The following is a 13,708-nucleotide window of genomic DNA, read 5'->3' on the forward strand; positions in this document are numbered from 1 at the left end:
GTTTCTTCAAATTCCAAGTTCAGATATAATGACTGATACTTGTTGAAAGCATTTTGCCAAACACTTTTCCCAACCAAGCTTACAGACCCTTGCTCTTTCACAATGTGTTATTCAAGTAATTGTCAGAAGAGGTGCAACAAATAACATTACGGAATTCTACAATTCTGCTACTGTTGTTACAAGCCTCGGTGCATTTTTAAAGCTCTTTAAAGCAGATTGGTGACACTTTCAAATGTCGAAAACCAATATGGCGGCAATATACAAAATGGCGCCCAGCATATAAAAGCGAATGGATGAATATTCTCCCAATGCAAATCGTTTTAAATTTCTCTTGCTTTCTGCTTTGATATTTCATTGATACTCTGTCGTAATATTTCTGCAAATTTTTGGTGTTAAACTCATAAAACCTTGCATCAAAGACACTTTCCTTTAATTGGCAAGCTCACATAACTAATTGATGCATTGGTAACAACTGCACGTTCACATTTAACTTGTGCCAAGTTGGTCCAAAATTTTAAGTAATTAACCCTCACAAAAGTGCAGGTACTACCTTTCAACCTCAGTAATTGCGACTGCAAGAGAATCAATTCAATCCACCACCACCACCACCACCAGCAGCAGCAGCAGCAGCCTCCACCAGCACAACCCAGCCATTGCGTGACCCTCTACCCCAACCTGTTTATGCAACACTGAGCTCAGTTGCTGTCGACCTGAATGTTCTGGTGTTCTGCCCACCCCCCCGCTCAGTCGATCGCGCGGGCGTCGCGATGCTTTTTCCCCGTGTTCGTGTTCCAATAGCCTGGGGGCAGGCGGTCACATCAAACTGATGCCACTTGTCCTTGTTTATTTTCAACGCTTCCTTTTTGGTGCGACGCAACCTTTACCAGCGCCGTTGCTGCAGTTACTGCAACGTCAACGTCACAACAAATAAACACAACATATTCGAACGAATTTATGACACGTGCCAAAGATTGCATTGTTGACGTAATCAATTAACGCATTGTGGTGTCATTTGGTTGCAGAGGGCGCGGCTGATTTGTCGAAAATGCGGCGTGACGGTTTTGATTGTAAAAAGTGTTTATGACGTATAATGACGTTTGTTTGAATGCGAATGTCATCCAGTGTTGAGTACAATGAAGGATGTCATTGTTGATTATTGCCAAACTTTCATGGCTCATTATTCCCTGCCGGGTTAAAGTAGAGATTTTTTTGTTAAAAAGGAAATCTATTGGTATTTTACATCAACATTTTGCATTGTTGGATAGCGAAGTTGTTTCTAAAACTGCTTCCACTTTGAAAGCTGAGAATAAATAAGGCTCTAATCGGATTATTGAATTTGACAATTATTGGGTAATAATGCTCCTTTCAAAACTAAACTGTGACGAAACAAAGATCGGAAACGGCAATCGAGTTCCGCCTCGCGAATCCTGTAATTGAGTTAGGTTTGTTACGTAATAAATAGGCAATAATCGACGGCGCGACGCGTGCTGAAGTGGAATTATACTCTTGAGCTTTGTGATTATTAAAAACAAATTAGTAGAAGTGGTTTTGGGCCTGTGCGAATTTTACCAGTGTTCCCAGCTAGCCCTAAAAGGTGTGTGCAATACCATGTGGGGGAGTGTTCTATACCGTGTTGCGGTCCCAAGCATTGACTGGACGTATAATTTTGCGTGGGTTCGCGAATGCTTTCTCCTGCTGTAAATTTGGTTTCACGTTTTTGACAAAACCACAGGAACATTCATTTCTGGAAGAAAAACTTCCTGGTACAAAAGTTGGCTTTTTTACAACTTAAAGAATGAACAAGGAAGTGGGTAGTCACGTGAAGGCATTTTAATATTGCATAAGGCTTTTGCGTTCACCCCAATCTTGTTGAACTGCCAGACTTTAGGCTTTTCATGTATTTAATACGGAACTGAACGTTACCCCTTAGAAAAGCCCCTTACCCTGTTTATTGTTTGTGTTTCTTTGTTCAAGAAACAATAACCTTTCTATGGTATGGCTGACCAATGGTGAAAATAATTTTATCAGGTTAGACTTCGGTTCCATGTGTTTGTTACTTTTCCAAACTTGCAATGTGTTTTGTTAATTTGTCAAGTAGGGAAAATCGCGTTCGAATGAAACCCAGGATTCTGTCCGAAAACAAAAGTTGTTGCAGATTTTTTTAAATTACGAAAACTTTTTTTCTTTCAAACAATTTGCACCGAACCAACATCGAAAGAAACTTTTTGGCGATTGATTGGAAGTGAACGAAGGTTAACTTTCAATTGCGACATAACAACACGATTCTCGAATCGATTGCCAAGTTTTCCACCATATTTCTTCTTCCCACCCCCAACAATCAGAATCAGAACACCGCGAAAGAGCGCGCGTCCAACATAATGGATCACGTTCGAACGCGGGGAGCCGATGAAATTAAAGGCCTCCGCGGGCCGCTATTAAATTCACGGCCGCCACTTTGGATCGGTTGCCGTGGTAACGCACATCCGCTGAGCGCTGCTTCACCCGCGGGCGAGTCATTGTGATGCAATAAGGGGAGAGCGAACAAGTAACGCTCGCTGTTCGTCCCTTGCGCTAAATTTGAATCCCACCTCACAAAACCTGTTTGTCATTTTCAGGGATTTTCTTTCGAAAATCGCGAAATTTAATTTTGTTGCCTAAATTTATTTTTCATGAATGTAAATTTATTTTTTAACAAATTCCAGACAGGATTTTCGGAATCACAATAATTTTACAACCTCTGTTTTTGCCACAGAACAAAGTGTTTTACCACTGAGCAATCAACTCCATGTTTGCGATAAAAAGGGAATTTTTTCTCCAATATTGTGAACTCGATCAATTTAAACCGGCTTTAAATTTTACTTCTAAACTTTTCAGGGAAATATATTTGATCTATTAAAGCAAGTTTTCGCTGTCAGATTAACAAACCTTTGTGGTGTTGCAAGCATTGCCGCCAGATTTCTAAATATAACCTCGCATTTTATTAATGTCACACCACAAAGCAAGATTAAACGCAGATTTCTATCATTTTTGATGTAACAATCTTAATTGTCGTGTCATTTGTCGCAAGATAATAATTACAACAATCGAGCAACAATTGATTGACAGCTCACAATCGCTTGACATTTGCTCGTTCAGCTGAGGAATTGAGTCAGGATTACAACCGATCGCCACAAAGACGGTTTCTTCGTAAAATTGCGACAAAAACTTTTGTCTGAGCAAATATTTAATCCGCGGTAATCCCTTGTCGTATGAGAGCGACAGAAAGTTACGAACACACCCTGATTATCTGTAAATTTAAGCGCCGCTTCTGGCGTGTCGCTAATTTGCATACATACATGTCACACAACTTTTGCATTTTCATTAGCGATCATTGCATCACAACATAAACGTTCCGGGCGTGAATGTATGCAAAATAGTTGGTCTAAGTTGTAGGGTTACTAAAGGTCATTGTGGGAGCATTTCCGTTATATCTATAAAGTCTACAGCAAATTTGCATATTTGCCCGAAAACTTTTCGTTTGCATAAAAATAGTTGTGATGAAAATAGGATATTTAAGGGCATGATAGAATTCATTGCAACAGTCACTGCTTTGTTACGGAAATAATTGCTTTTATTGCATAACACAAGCTTGTTAATGTTTTAAAGTATGCTGTACGGTGTAATTTCATAGGACTTAACACTAACCGTTAAATTTATGTTTAAGAAAATTAATTACACCGGCTATCGTAAACATATTGCAGCAACATACGTGTAACAATTAAATACAAATTTGATTCTTTATCAGTTTCATTATGTTGGACAGTTGAATACCTGGAAATTATCAAAGTAACAACGTAGGTGTTTCGTGTTTGGTTTCACAAATGTCAACGTTCAAATAAACGCGCATAACATCCATATCGAAACACACAAAGTTCATCGCAAAGCAAATTCGAAATCAGTTGGAGATATTAAACTTGTCACAAACGGTGTCAGACTCGGGTAACATCAGCCGAAATATGACACAACAAACCCCTTCTGTGCGCTCATAATGCAATGAAAATGGCGATCAAATTTCCCCATATTATCTTGCGCCCTACGATGTGCCCGAACCAACGCCTGGAGCTTTAATGCGTTTTCACTTAAAGCTTGTAAAAATATCGAGTTTTCATGTAAAATTGCTAAAGTTAAGGACGTAAAGTTTAACGATTACTTTCTGCAAGAAATTTCCATTAAATCATTAATATCTTAAAAATAAAAAAAATAACCCCTTTGCAAAAGTTTGTATCAATTACGTCAATATTTTACCGAAAATGGGGTTTAAATGTGGATATCAATATATATATGTATGTAGATCTTACCTTGGGGCATCAACATTATCGAAACCAGTATAACGTACACATGTGAGGAAACGCAAGCACACAGTTTGTGACACGGTGGTCGGATTGATTGTGGGGTTTTGTGAAATGCATTCAAATTTTACCGGGTAGTTTTTAAAACATGGAAACCAAACACTCTGAAACTGTGTTACCTTCGCCATCCTTGATGTAGCCGTTTCATTGATGCCTTTGTACATCATCATAGAGCACCGGAATTACAATTTTAACATTCTTTGTGAAACAAAACTTTCGACAAAACGAGGACAGATTACAAATTATCAGTTCAAAGATTATTTATCCACTGGCGGAAAAAGTAGCTGAAATTATTTTTAAACAAACTTCCCACCTAGTTTCAGCCTTAATCTTGCGCCTCAGCCTTGCTTGATCGCGCGGCCTTAACCTAGCCTTCACACAACCAACAAGCGTTAACTTCAAACGACTTTAACCCAAGTTAAACCTGCATTGTATTGGAGGTCTGGCAGCAGCACCTGTGTTGAGGTAGACAAGTTAAACACCCTCCCCACATCGCACTTCGCAACATTGTTTGTTTTTAAGCCGCTTTTATCCCTTCGTATTTCGGTGTCCGCTGCAAATTCTTTCTTCCCTCGGCATTTCCCCCCCACCCCATACCCTCTTGTTCGGTTCCGTGCGTTTGGATTTTTTCATGCTGCAAGTTGTGTTGTCGGGAAGAGGCCATTTTATCATTTCCTGGGGTCGTACGTAGGTTTGTTCCACCTGTCAACTAAATGTCATAAAACATTTTTGTGTCTGCATAAAAAAGGAATGTTATGAAAACGCAAGGAAATCAATTTACTTAACTCGCCTCAACGTAAGAATTGACAAATCAGACCGGAGATAATATTATGTCATTTTTAATCAATTTGACACCAGCGAATTCACCTCTGCGGTTGCGCAAACCAGTTTAGTTTTGTTTAGCAGGGTTAAATATTATGCAAATTGTATTTTAACCAAAAATACGAAAAGTGAAAAAAAACACGTGAAGAATACCATTAAAATAACTCGCATAAAAAAACCCTAAACGTTCCAATGTAGCTTTTATTCTTTAAGTGTTTGGTTACTGTCCCTTACAACTCATACGATTCGTGTTACTTTATGTAGTACTTATTTTTATTTGTATATAACCTGTGTATGGTGACTAGGACGGGTTTATAGAGCACGTGCTCACAGGGGCCGCCATTTTTGGCAAAACGTTTTTCGATCTAAACGAACGTACTTTGAAACCACAAATTTTAGCGCCTCACTAAGCGTCAGGAAAGGGTTATGGTAGCAACCACACTCAAGTCACTACCATCCATTATCCCATCTCGACCCGTAGGAACCTGTCAACCATGTTGGAATTTGATGAAACCTTCACGGGGCATACCAGACCAAGCATCCAATATTTTCTCAAGCAATTTAGCCGGGGTCAGTAGTTCGTTCTCAGCCTCATCCACATCCGCAGCCCCCGGTTAATTAACCTTTTGATCCCTACTTAATTGTTTACGCTCCGCCGCGTCACACACCTTATCTGTGTGACGTCATAGAGGTGTATCAAATTAAGTGTTGATGTTTGAAATTCAGACGTGGGTGCTGAGTTGATGTGACAAAGTGTTTTGTCTTTTTGCAATCTGTCTCAGACTGTCAGGTTTCCGAGTCTTACAACACAGTTAGGTCGTACACATTTTGATGATGCGGGAACATGAATAATAAAAAGGGCTCTCCTGGCGGTAAAATTTGTTTAAAATTGGACTTAATTTTAGTCTAAATTCAATTTGACGTAATTTTTTGTAAAGCTTTGTTTTCAGCATCCAGTTTTTCAACTGTTTTCAGCGAAGTGCAATTTACGCGTACCTGACGCCATATGTCCACTTTCTTATTGGAAAATATGCTACTCTAAATATGGCTTTATATAATTCCCAGAAAATTACATTCAGAACACCGAACCTCGATAGAATTTCTGTTTTAAAGTTTGTGCGTAACGTCGTAGGTTCGATACCCTCCCCCGAAGAAACGTCATCAATGGATTACATCTTGTAAGCTACCTTAATTCAAGAATTTCCAGCCTAATCCACTGTCTCATGTCAGGTGAATCCCCTCATGAATAAGGGTGATGTGACTCAAAGTGTGATCAGTCAAGCGTAACATTCCTGTTTGCTGAATTTTATCCGGGAGAATTTCCTTTTGTTTGATGTTTCGAAACACTTGCGATCGTTATAACACGCAGGGTTAACAGCCTCGTTAAATATTGACATTAAAATAAATAACTTTCGTTGCAAGGTGAGCAAAGCTCTTCAAAAATACGGGAAAAAGTAAACGAAAATACAAAATTTCTTCGCGATCACCCGACTTCAGGGTAAACTCCTTCTTGTGAAAAAGAGATATTTCAAAGTCACCATAGAAATCTCTCGTGATATCTTAAGAAAATGGGAGATCACCCAACCATGGACCCCAAACTCCAGACTGAACAAAAACCATGACTCGAACCTTTCAGTAGCGCAGGTAATACCACGACGCATTGGTTGTGTTAAACGGTGTTAATTTTCACATGTAAATAAACCAGTTACTGCCCGAGAAGCCACAACAATTATTGAAGTTACAGAACCCGGTGTACAACAAACCACAAGTTGTGATGGAAGTTTAATGAAATCCTTTTATTCTGGGGTTACAGAAACTGCGTTAAATCTTTGCAAGCTCCCAATAAAGCCTAACCATGTACCTTACAACGCACAAAGAAAACATAAATTCAAGTGTTTTTGGATATCCTGGGCACGAATCCCAATCAGGTTTTCTGCTTGGTATGGGTCGGGCGCTTGACCAATGCTACCAATCACCCGTATAAATTCAAGTTACAGAAACCAAGCGCCATGTTGCCATTTAGCGATCGGTGTAAAATAATACCGCGTTCGCATGGTGGCGCTCACACTTTGGTGGTCTTGGTAGACGTCGTCAGTTGCGTTGAACTTCCCGTCTTCTTTTTCTCGGGCATCCAAAGATTTCTGACGTCATTCTGCCGAACGCAGTTCATGAAGAAAAGACTCATTCCCTGATGGAGACAAAAAAGAGATTGTGTCGCTGTGCGATTACAATAATGTAATTGGCCATATCTTTGTAAGTCACACCATAGCTGCTGTAATAGACCTATGATAGGTCGAAACAGTGGCCCTGTATGCAGCTTACTACAAAAATTACCTGTCTAGTGGGTCTATTAAAACACAAAAAAAATATTTTTTGAATATTTGGTTTAAAAACACACGATTAAATACAAGTAGTGTACATTCGGGAAATCCCCACCTGGGTGGATATCAGAATGGTGAACGCCCATGACACGATAGTTAAATATACGACATCCTCCGCCACCAACATTAGGTATCCGGTCAGCCAACAAATCCCTGTGCTTATCACCAAACTGAGGGCAATCATGAAATTTTTTGTCGTTGATTGTTTGTGTGCTGAAGACTGGATCTGCATCAAATTGTATTTGAACATGAACATGCGTATATTCACAGGTGTTGTTTATGTTATAGCGTTGGAGATGTCTCTCTCATGTTCGAAGAATACTTGATTTTCTCGATTAAGTGCGTGTCTCTAATATTATTATGCATCTATTCGGTTGCACAGTTATATTATTTCCATTATTTTAACAAAAATAAGATTTTGAAACTAAAGAACGCAGTATCGGTTCAGGTTATTCACCTTGAGTCGTTTGCAGGTGATCCTTGCGAAGACAATGGAGCAGAGGATGATGTTGATGAGGAGCAAGATTCCAACAGGGAGGAGGAATCCGAAGTCTAAGGAGGAGCGATGGAGCCAGCACACGTGACGCGCGCGGTAAGCAGACTCGAACAATATGTCATCTGTGACGAAACAAAAATAGAACGAAAATATTTTACTACATTGGAAAAAGAAAGCGTATTTGTTAGAAAACAACCTTAAATATTTGTTCTTGGTGGAAATTCCTTTCACAGTGATTTTTAAAGGATTCAATGTTTTTAGGTACATATATAATATTTCTAATGTGCAAATCTAATAATGATGAATCTAAATATGAACATCCTTAATTCCGGTTGAATGTAAAACACGTGTTTCTTCACCTGGTGTATAATTGTGTTGATCCAGATATAACACTGACACTCCAGTATGTATAACAACCAGAACAAGGGGAATCCCGTAACATATGAATATACAGTTTTGTGCCAACGTCTTTGATAATCCTCCGATTATCTTTAGTAATTTAACAGTGTTATGAAATACTACAAGTCATTCAAAGCTTATATAGAAAGCCCAACTTATAATGTTAGTTGTAGCGAAATTAGTAGAAGCAGAAAAACACAGAAACTGCGAGAAAATCGCATTATTATGGACTTTTACTTTATATTTTCTTTCCATACAAAATTTTGTTTATATTTATGTTAAAATACCTTAACGAAGGCTCTGTACATATTGTACGCATTCGCCGTCATCCAGGCCCAATTCGCAAGCAGGAAGTACTGAAGAAATGCAGTTGATACGTAACAAGCGGTTCTTTGTGACACGTTTCCCATCCCAAATAAGAATATGAGGTAGATGATGAGTTGGGTGAAACAAATATGAAGGAGGAATGTTGTTGGTTGGCGGTTTCTCAATTCCCTGATAACAAACATGTGTTTACTAGAATGTAAACCTCTAGATTTCAGCCGTGAAACCCAACATATTCTCATGTAGACAAAAACTAACGTATGTAAATATGATTATGGGAAAGGAAGATATATTTACTGGGTGAAAATCTAACGAACACATGGGAACTTATCCATACACTGTAGCCAGGCCGTTTTTTACATCACGTTGTTGCTGTGTTTACTTTGAGGGAACTGATGATGCCCACAGAGCGAAATATATTCCTAACAACAGCCAGGCTGATCTTGTCGTTAAAAGCCACTGTATTGTGTCTTAAACTTTTCATTTAGTAAAACGACCAAGGAATAAGTTTCATCTCTTCGAATATTTTTACCCACCGGAACCGTAGATAAATTGCGATTGTCATTATCAATGTCACAATGGATAAACTGCACCCCACGTACGTCACAATGCCCATCGCGTATGCGGTGGGGAGGATCTTCGTCGACTGCAAAGTAAATCTCATTGAAAAAAAATTCTCTAATAATCAGGGGTGCACAACTCAAAAATGGATAAGTTTTCCACTATCCGGCATTACTGAAGTAATTGCGTGTATTTCAAGAACACCGTTTTTGCACCTTTGAAGAAAAGTTTGCAAAACTTAGATCGGGTGCAACGTTGAGGAAGTGAAGATCCACTAAAATATGTTTTTTATTGTGTAATGTTTTACGCGTGATATTTTTCAACTATTGTCGTTCCAACGTTGACACGCGTGCTGTGTGTTGTGCACCCCTGAATTACGCAGTATTCAACTTTGAAGTGCATTAATATTTTACTTAAAAGTAAAAAAAACTAGTAATAAAGGCTTGGAATTCTTTTTATCCGAAGTAATTTACCAAGAAATAAAATAAATTCTTACCACAATCATGGCGAAGTTGGCAAACTGATAGCATTCACATTTCGGTGGGTTTGAACCTGGGGTCAGTCTGCAGTGGTTTGGCGACCACTGGTGGACACCGTACGTACTACACTGCGTCCGCGTGACGACGCTCTGTAATTCAAGTGACAACATTAAGCGATGTCGGGCGATTGGCAATATCAGACAAGGCGCCCTTTTCATGCATCAAATATAAAACCTGATCGGGATTCGTGGCCAGGATATTCTGTGTGTATATTTAAGCTGTCGTTTATCGTCAACAGAATGTACTGGATGTTTTTTTTCAACTAATGTTGAGTGTGACGTATACAACTCCGCACAAATGAGACAAATAGTGTGACATTTCAACATTAGCCAGCTTAAGCATAATTAGGCCTGTGGTCACTGTAAAGCTAAATATGTTACGATCAATTAGGCTTAGACAAATTAATTTCTTATACCGCCAGCTCAAAATCAGCTGATTCGTGTCATTAAATGACGCCACGCTTACCTTTAGCCGGTTGCCAGGCAGTGGATGACTTCCCTGGTGACGTGATTCGTTCGAGAATACGAGCACAATGGGCTCGGTTAGGGTAGGTGGGTTGTACCCTCTCACTGATGCGGAAATCACCTGATTGAATAACATTATGACGTGGTTGTTTCTGACACGGTTTCTTCATAACATCCATCATAAGCAGACTTGTAATCGAACTTATTTTTTGTATACTGCTGACAGCGTGGTAATCTCAAATTATTAACTTGGAACCAGAGTTTTAACAATTACTGCCTGGTTTTCCGTACTGGAAACAATGTTATATCCCGGAAATGACGTCAATCTCTTACCAGTCCTGTTGTTTCAGGAGAGGGGAAGAGGATGTCTGTATTGAAGAGGAGGAAGCTCACGCGAGGTTTGGAATCTTCTCCCGTTTCCATGGCGACGTCGAGCGCTCGACCCGGTATTGTGACGTTTACACGAGGAATCACCGAAGTGAGGTTGGACGGTCGATACGTCACGTTGCTATAGTAACCTTCACAGTTCGGCAACGGGTCGTGGACCTATGAGGTGAGCGCGGTGAGGTTCGTGATTAACTCATAACTGTTACGTAACAAAGTATAGACGTCGTATTAGAGACCTCTTCTGTTTACCGGGGCTTGTAACACTTCCAGTGGACGTAGATCAGTTGTGACTCCAGTTATCGAATATTGCAATGATAAACAAACTTATTTCTCTTGATTTCAACAGTAGTCTCGTGTCATTTGAGCTTGATTAAATTAATGTTAATCAAGCTTCAGGTAAGTAGTGAACAATTATACGGAATTCATGTCATGTGTCGTTAATACGAACGATTATCTCGGACTAGATAGAAAGGAAATTCATGAAAGCACTCGCAAATAATTGAGATCATCCGTATTTTCGAAAACGTAATTTAAAGAAGGCAACATATATTGTGACGTCATTCAATTTGATTTTTTGACGTCATTTGCACAAGCAGAAGTTTTGAACCCACCTGTATAACCGTGTTGAGTGACGTGATGGTGACGTTTGTTGTGTTGCCTGGCAACAGTAGATTGTTGGTGAAGTTTTGAAGAGTTTTAAATAACTTTTGTGGCTGATTGCTTGCAATTGGTCGAGGCCTAAAAGTGTTTTGGTGAAACATTACGATCCAATTGCTGACAAGTTGACCACCATACCTTAATGCTGCGTTTTTGATTAGTGTATCAGTGATGTTTAAGACTGTTTGAACAGTCGAAATCTGCAAGTAAATTGTGGGTAACATAAGGGAAGATAACCATTTCCACTTTTTAAGTTGAGGATTTTTTTTCATTTGGATTTTTTTTATCTTTGTCACCATATTGTTCTCCGTTTAAACTCGATCATGCAAATTGAAACAACTAAAGTTCTTTACTGTTACAGCTTTGAAAAGCGCTTTGACTACCACATTTCTTATATGATCATGTGTTAGGATAATATGGCGATACTTACGCTAACATTGACCAGGGTAGCGCTAAGATTGGCAAGAATGTCAACAACATTTTGTGGGCTTGTTTGGTTTTTCTTCATGTTAGTTAGCAACGAACTGATGTTTGGGTCAATTTGTGATAGAGTGCTCTAAAAAACCAACCAATATTAAAAATATGATTAGGTTTGGAAGGTTTGCTTCTTTACCGCTTGTGTTGTGACAGAGGGTACTGCTGACGTAACAATCGAGGCTTGTGATGTAACAACCGGCACTGTTGAATTGCTGGCGGGAACACCTGAAGTTGCAGGGACAACTGGGACTGTAGAAAATGCTGAAGAATTTACAGTGGTCGTTTGCGAAACCGTTGCTCCAACAGTGTTCACAGCAGTTTGTATTAGGGTTGTTGTTGTTGTTGTTGTTGTTGGTGTTGGTGGTGTTGGTGTTGGTGTTGTTGGTGTTGGTGTTGGTGTTGGTGTTGTTGTTGTTGTTGTTGTTGGTGGTGTTGGTGTTGGTGTTGGTGTTGGTGTTGTTGTTGGTGTTGTTGTTGTTGTTGTTGTTGTTGTTGGTGTTGGTGTTGGTGTTGAAGTTGCAGCGTTGTTCAACGTGGTTGCTTGTGTAGTTGGGACCACAGCAGCAGCCACAGTGGTGGCATTCAGGCAAGCGTCGTAAATAACACTGATGAAAATTGTTGTATTCGAGCATGTGGCAGAAGCCATTGGAGCACCTGCAATATGGCAATAAGCAGGTTTTGTCGGAGTTGCGACACAAGACACATTGATAAGTGACATTGGCGTAACCAGGGAAGGGCCAAGTGCTTTCTTGTATTTTTGCGAATTGTTTTTTGGATTAATCATATTTGACGCAACACCGCTTTCCGAATCGCATTTATAAAATAGTCAAGCCCAGTCAGACCATGCTCTATTTAAGAAATACATTCGAAAATGTTTTAAAAAAAAGATTACACAAAAAAAATCAGTAATAATTCGACATCCTCAGAAGTTCCTGGTAACCCTTTCTTTAAAACTAAAATTCAAAACTGTGATGAAATGACCGGGATAATTCACTACGAGCGCTCCAAGTTTGTAAGCATTCTGGGCCGAAATACTGTTCTATGGCAAGCACGATAAAATAGAATTATCAAAATGGGCACAAACCCTATTGCAGTCATAAACAACATATGCTATACCTGCCACTGAGTTGCTACCCACCAACATTTTAAACTATATTTGCAAAACCTTCAATTATATTTAAATGGATTGTTATTTAGAAATATTTTGATGTGCTCTGTCACCCTGTTCTATTTATACCAACGTTATTCCGTAAAAAACATCAACATTGAACATATCGTCACAAATGCATGCAAGCATTTCATAAAATCCACAAAAAAAACTTACCGCTTGTACAACTTTCATTTGAGTATGCAACCTGATCAACTTGTGTATCTGGGAAAGTCACATTGGGTTGACCGGGGTTGATAAAGACTTGGGCCGGACATTGGCAAGTTGCGACTCCCAATATCGCACACAGCGCAAAAATGTACAAATTTAAACTCATGATTTCAAACACCTGTTTCTCTGGTAAGCAACTGAATGATGTTGCAGCATGGCGCTTTATTAAATTAGCATCAAATTTCGCCAAACCAAAGGAAGGTAGTAAGCTATCGAAAACCATCCATCATGCGTCAATGCATCCTGTCACTTGACAAGAGAGCAACGGCTAGTGCGTACACCCTGGTTTTATTTACCGTATTTTACGGACCATAAAGGGCACCCGATTATAAGGCGCACTGTCAATAAATTGCTTTGATTAGTTTTTTTGTTCATACATAAGGCGCACCGGGCTATAGAACGCAACGTATTTTAAGGAGTATGGGTTACCGTATA

At 39.3% G+C, this 13,708-nt stretch overlaps 1 protein-coding gene across 1 annotated transcript; it reads right to left on the bottom strand.

The window, feature by feature from the left end:
• Positions 1-7,122: 7,122 nt before the first annotated feature.
• LOC145908678 (adhesion G-protein coupled receptor G1-like) lies at positions 7,123-13,383 on the bottom strand. The gene is made up of 14 exons (XM_082996000.1): positions 13,220-13,383; positions 12,032-12,549; positions 11,849-11,974; positions 11,557-11,618; positions 11,373-11,499; positions 10,708-10,920; positions 10,376-10,495; positions 9,868-9,999; positions 9,347-9,456; positions 8,774-8,981; positions 8,447-8,576; positions 8,049-8,209; positions 7,647-7,817; positions 7,123-7,398 (listed from the first exon to the last, which is right to left on the bottom strand). Exons 1-14 carry the CDS (start codon positions 13,377-13,379, stop codon positions 7,273-7,275), a joined length of 2,364 nt encoding a protein of 787 aa, XP_082852126.1. The 5' UTR covers positions 13,380-13,383; the 3' UTR covers positions 7,123-7,272.
• Positions 13,384-13,708: the final 325 nt, after the last annotated feature.

This window comes from Ascidia mentula, chromosome 7 (assembly GCF_947561715.1).
Source record: "Ascidia mentula chromosome 7, kaAscMent1.1, whole genome shotgun sequence".
In the NCBI taxonomy this organism is placed as follows: Eukaryota; Metazoa; Chordata; class Ascidiacea; order Phlebobranchia; family Ascidiidae; genus Ascidia; species Ascidia mentula.

What these genes read in the sequence shown, in the direction of transcription:
- LOC145908678 (XM_082996000.1), bottom strand. Translation starts at nt 13,379, where the DNA reads ATGAGTTTAAATTTGTACATTTTTGCGCTGTGTGCGATATTGGGAGTC. An exon ending in CCTCTGTCACAACACAAGCG is followed by an intron (nt 11,975 to 12,031) that starts GTAAAGAAGCAA and finishes TTGGTTTTTTAG; the next exon opens with AGCACTCTATCACAAATTGA. An exon ending in TGCCTGGCAACCGGCTAAAG is followed by an intron (nt 10,000 to 10,375) that starts GTAAGCGTGGCG and finishes CTTGAATTACAG; the next exon opens with AGCGTCGTCACGCGGACGCA.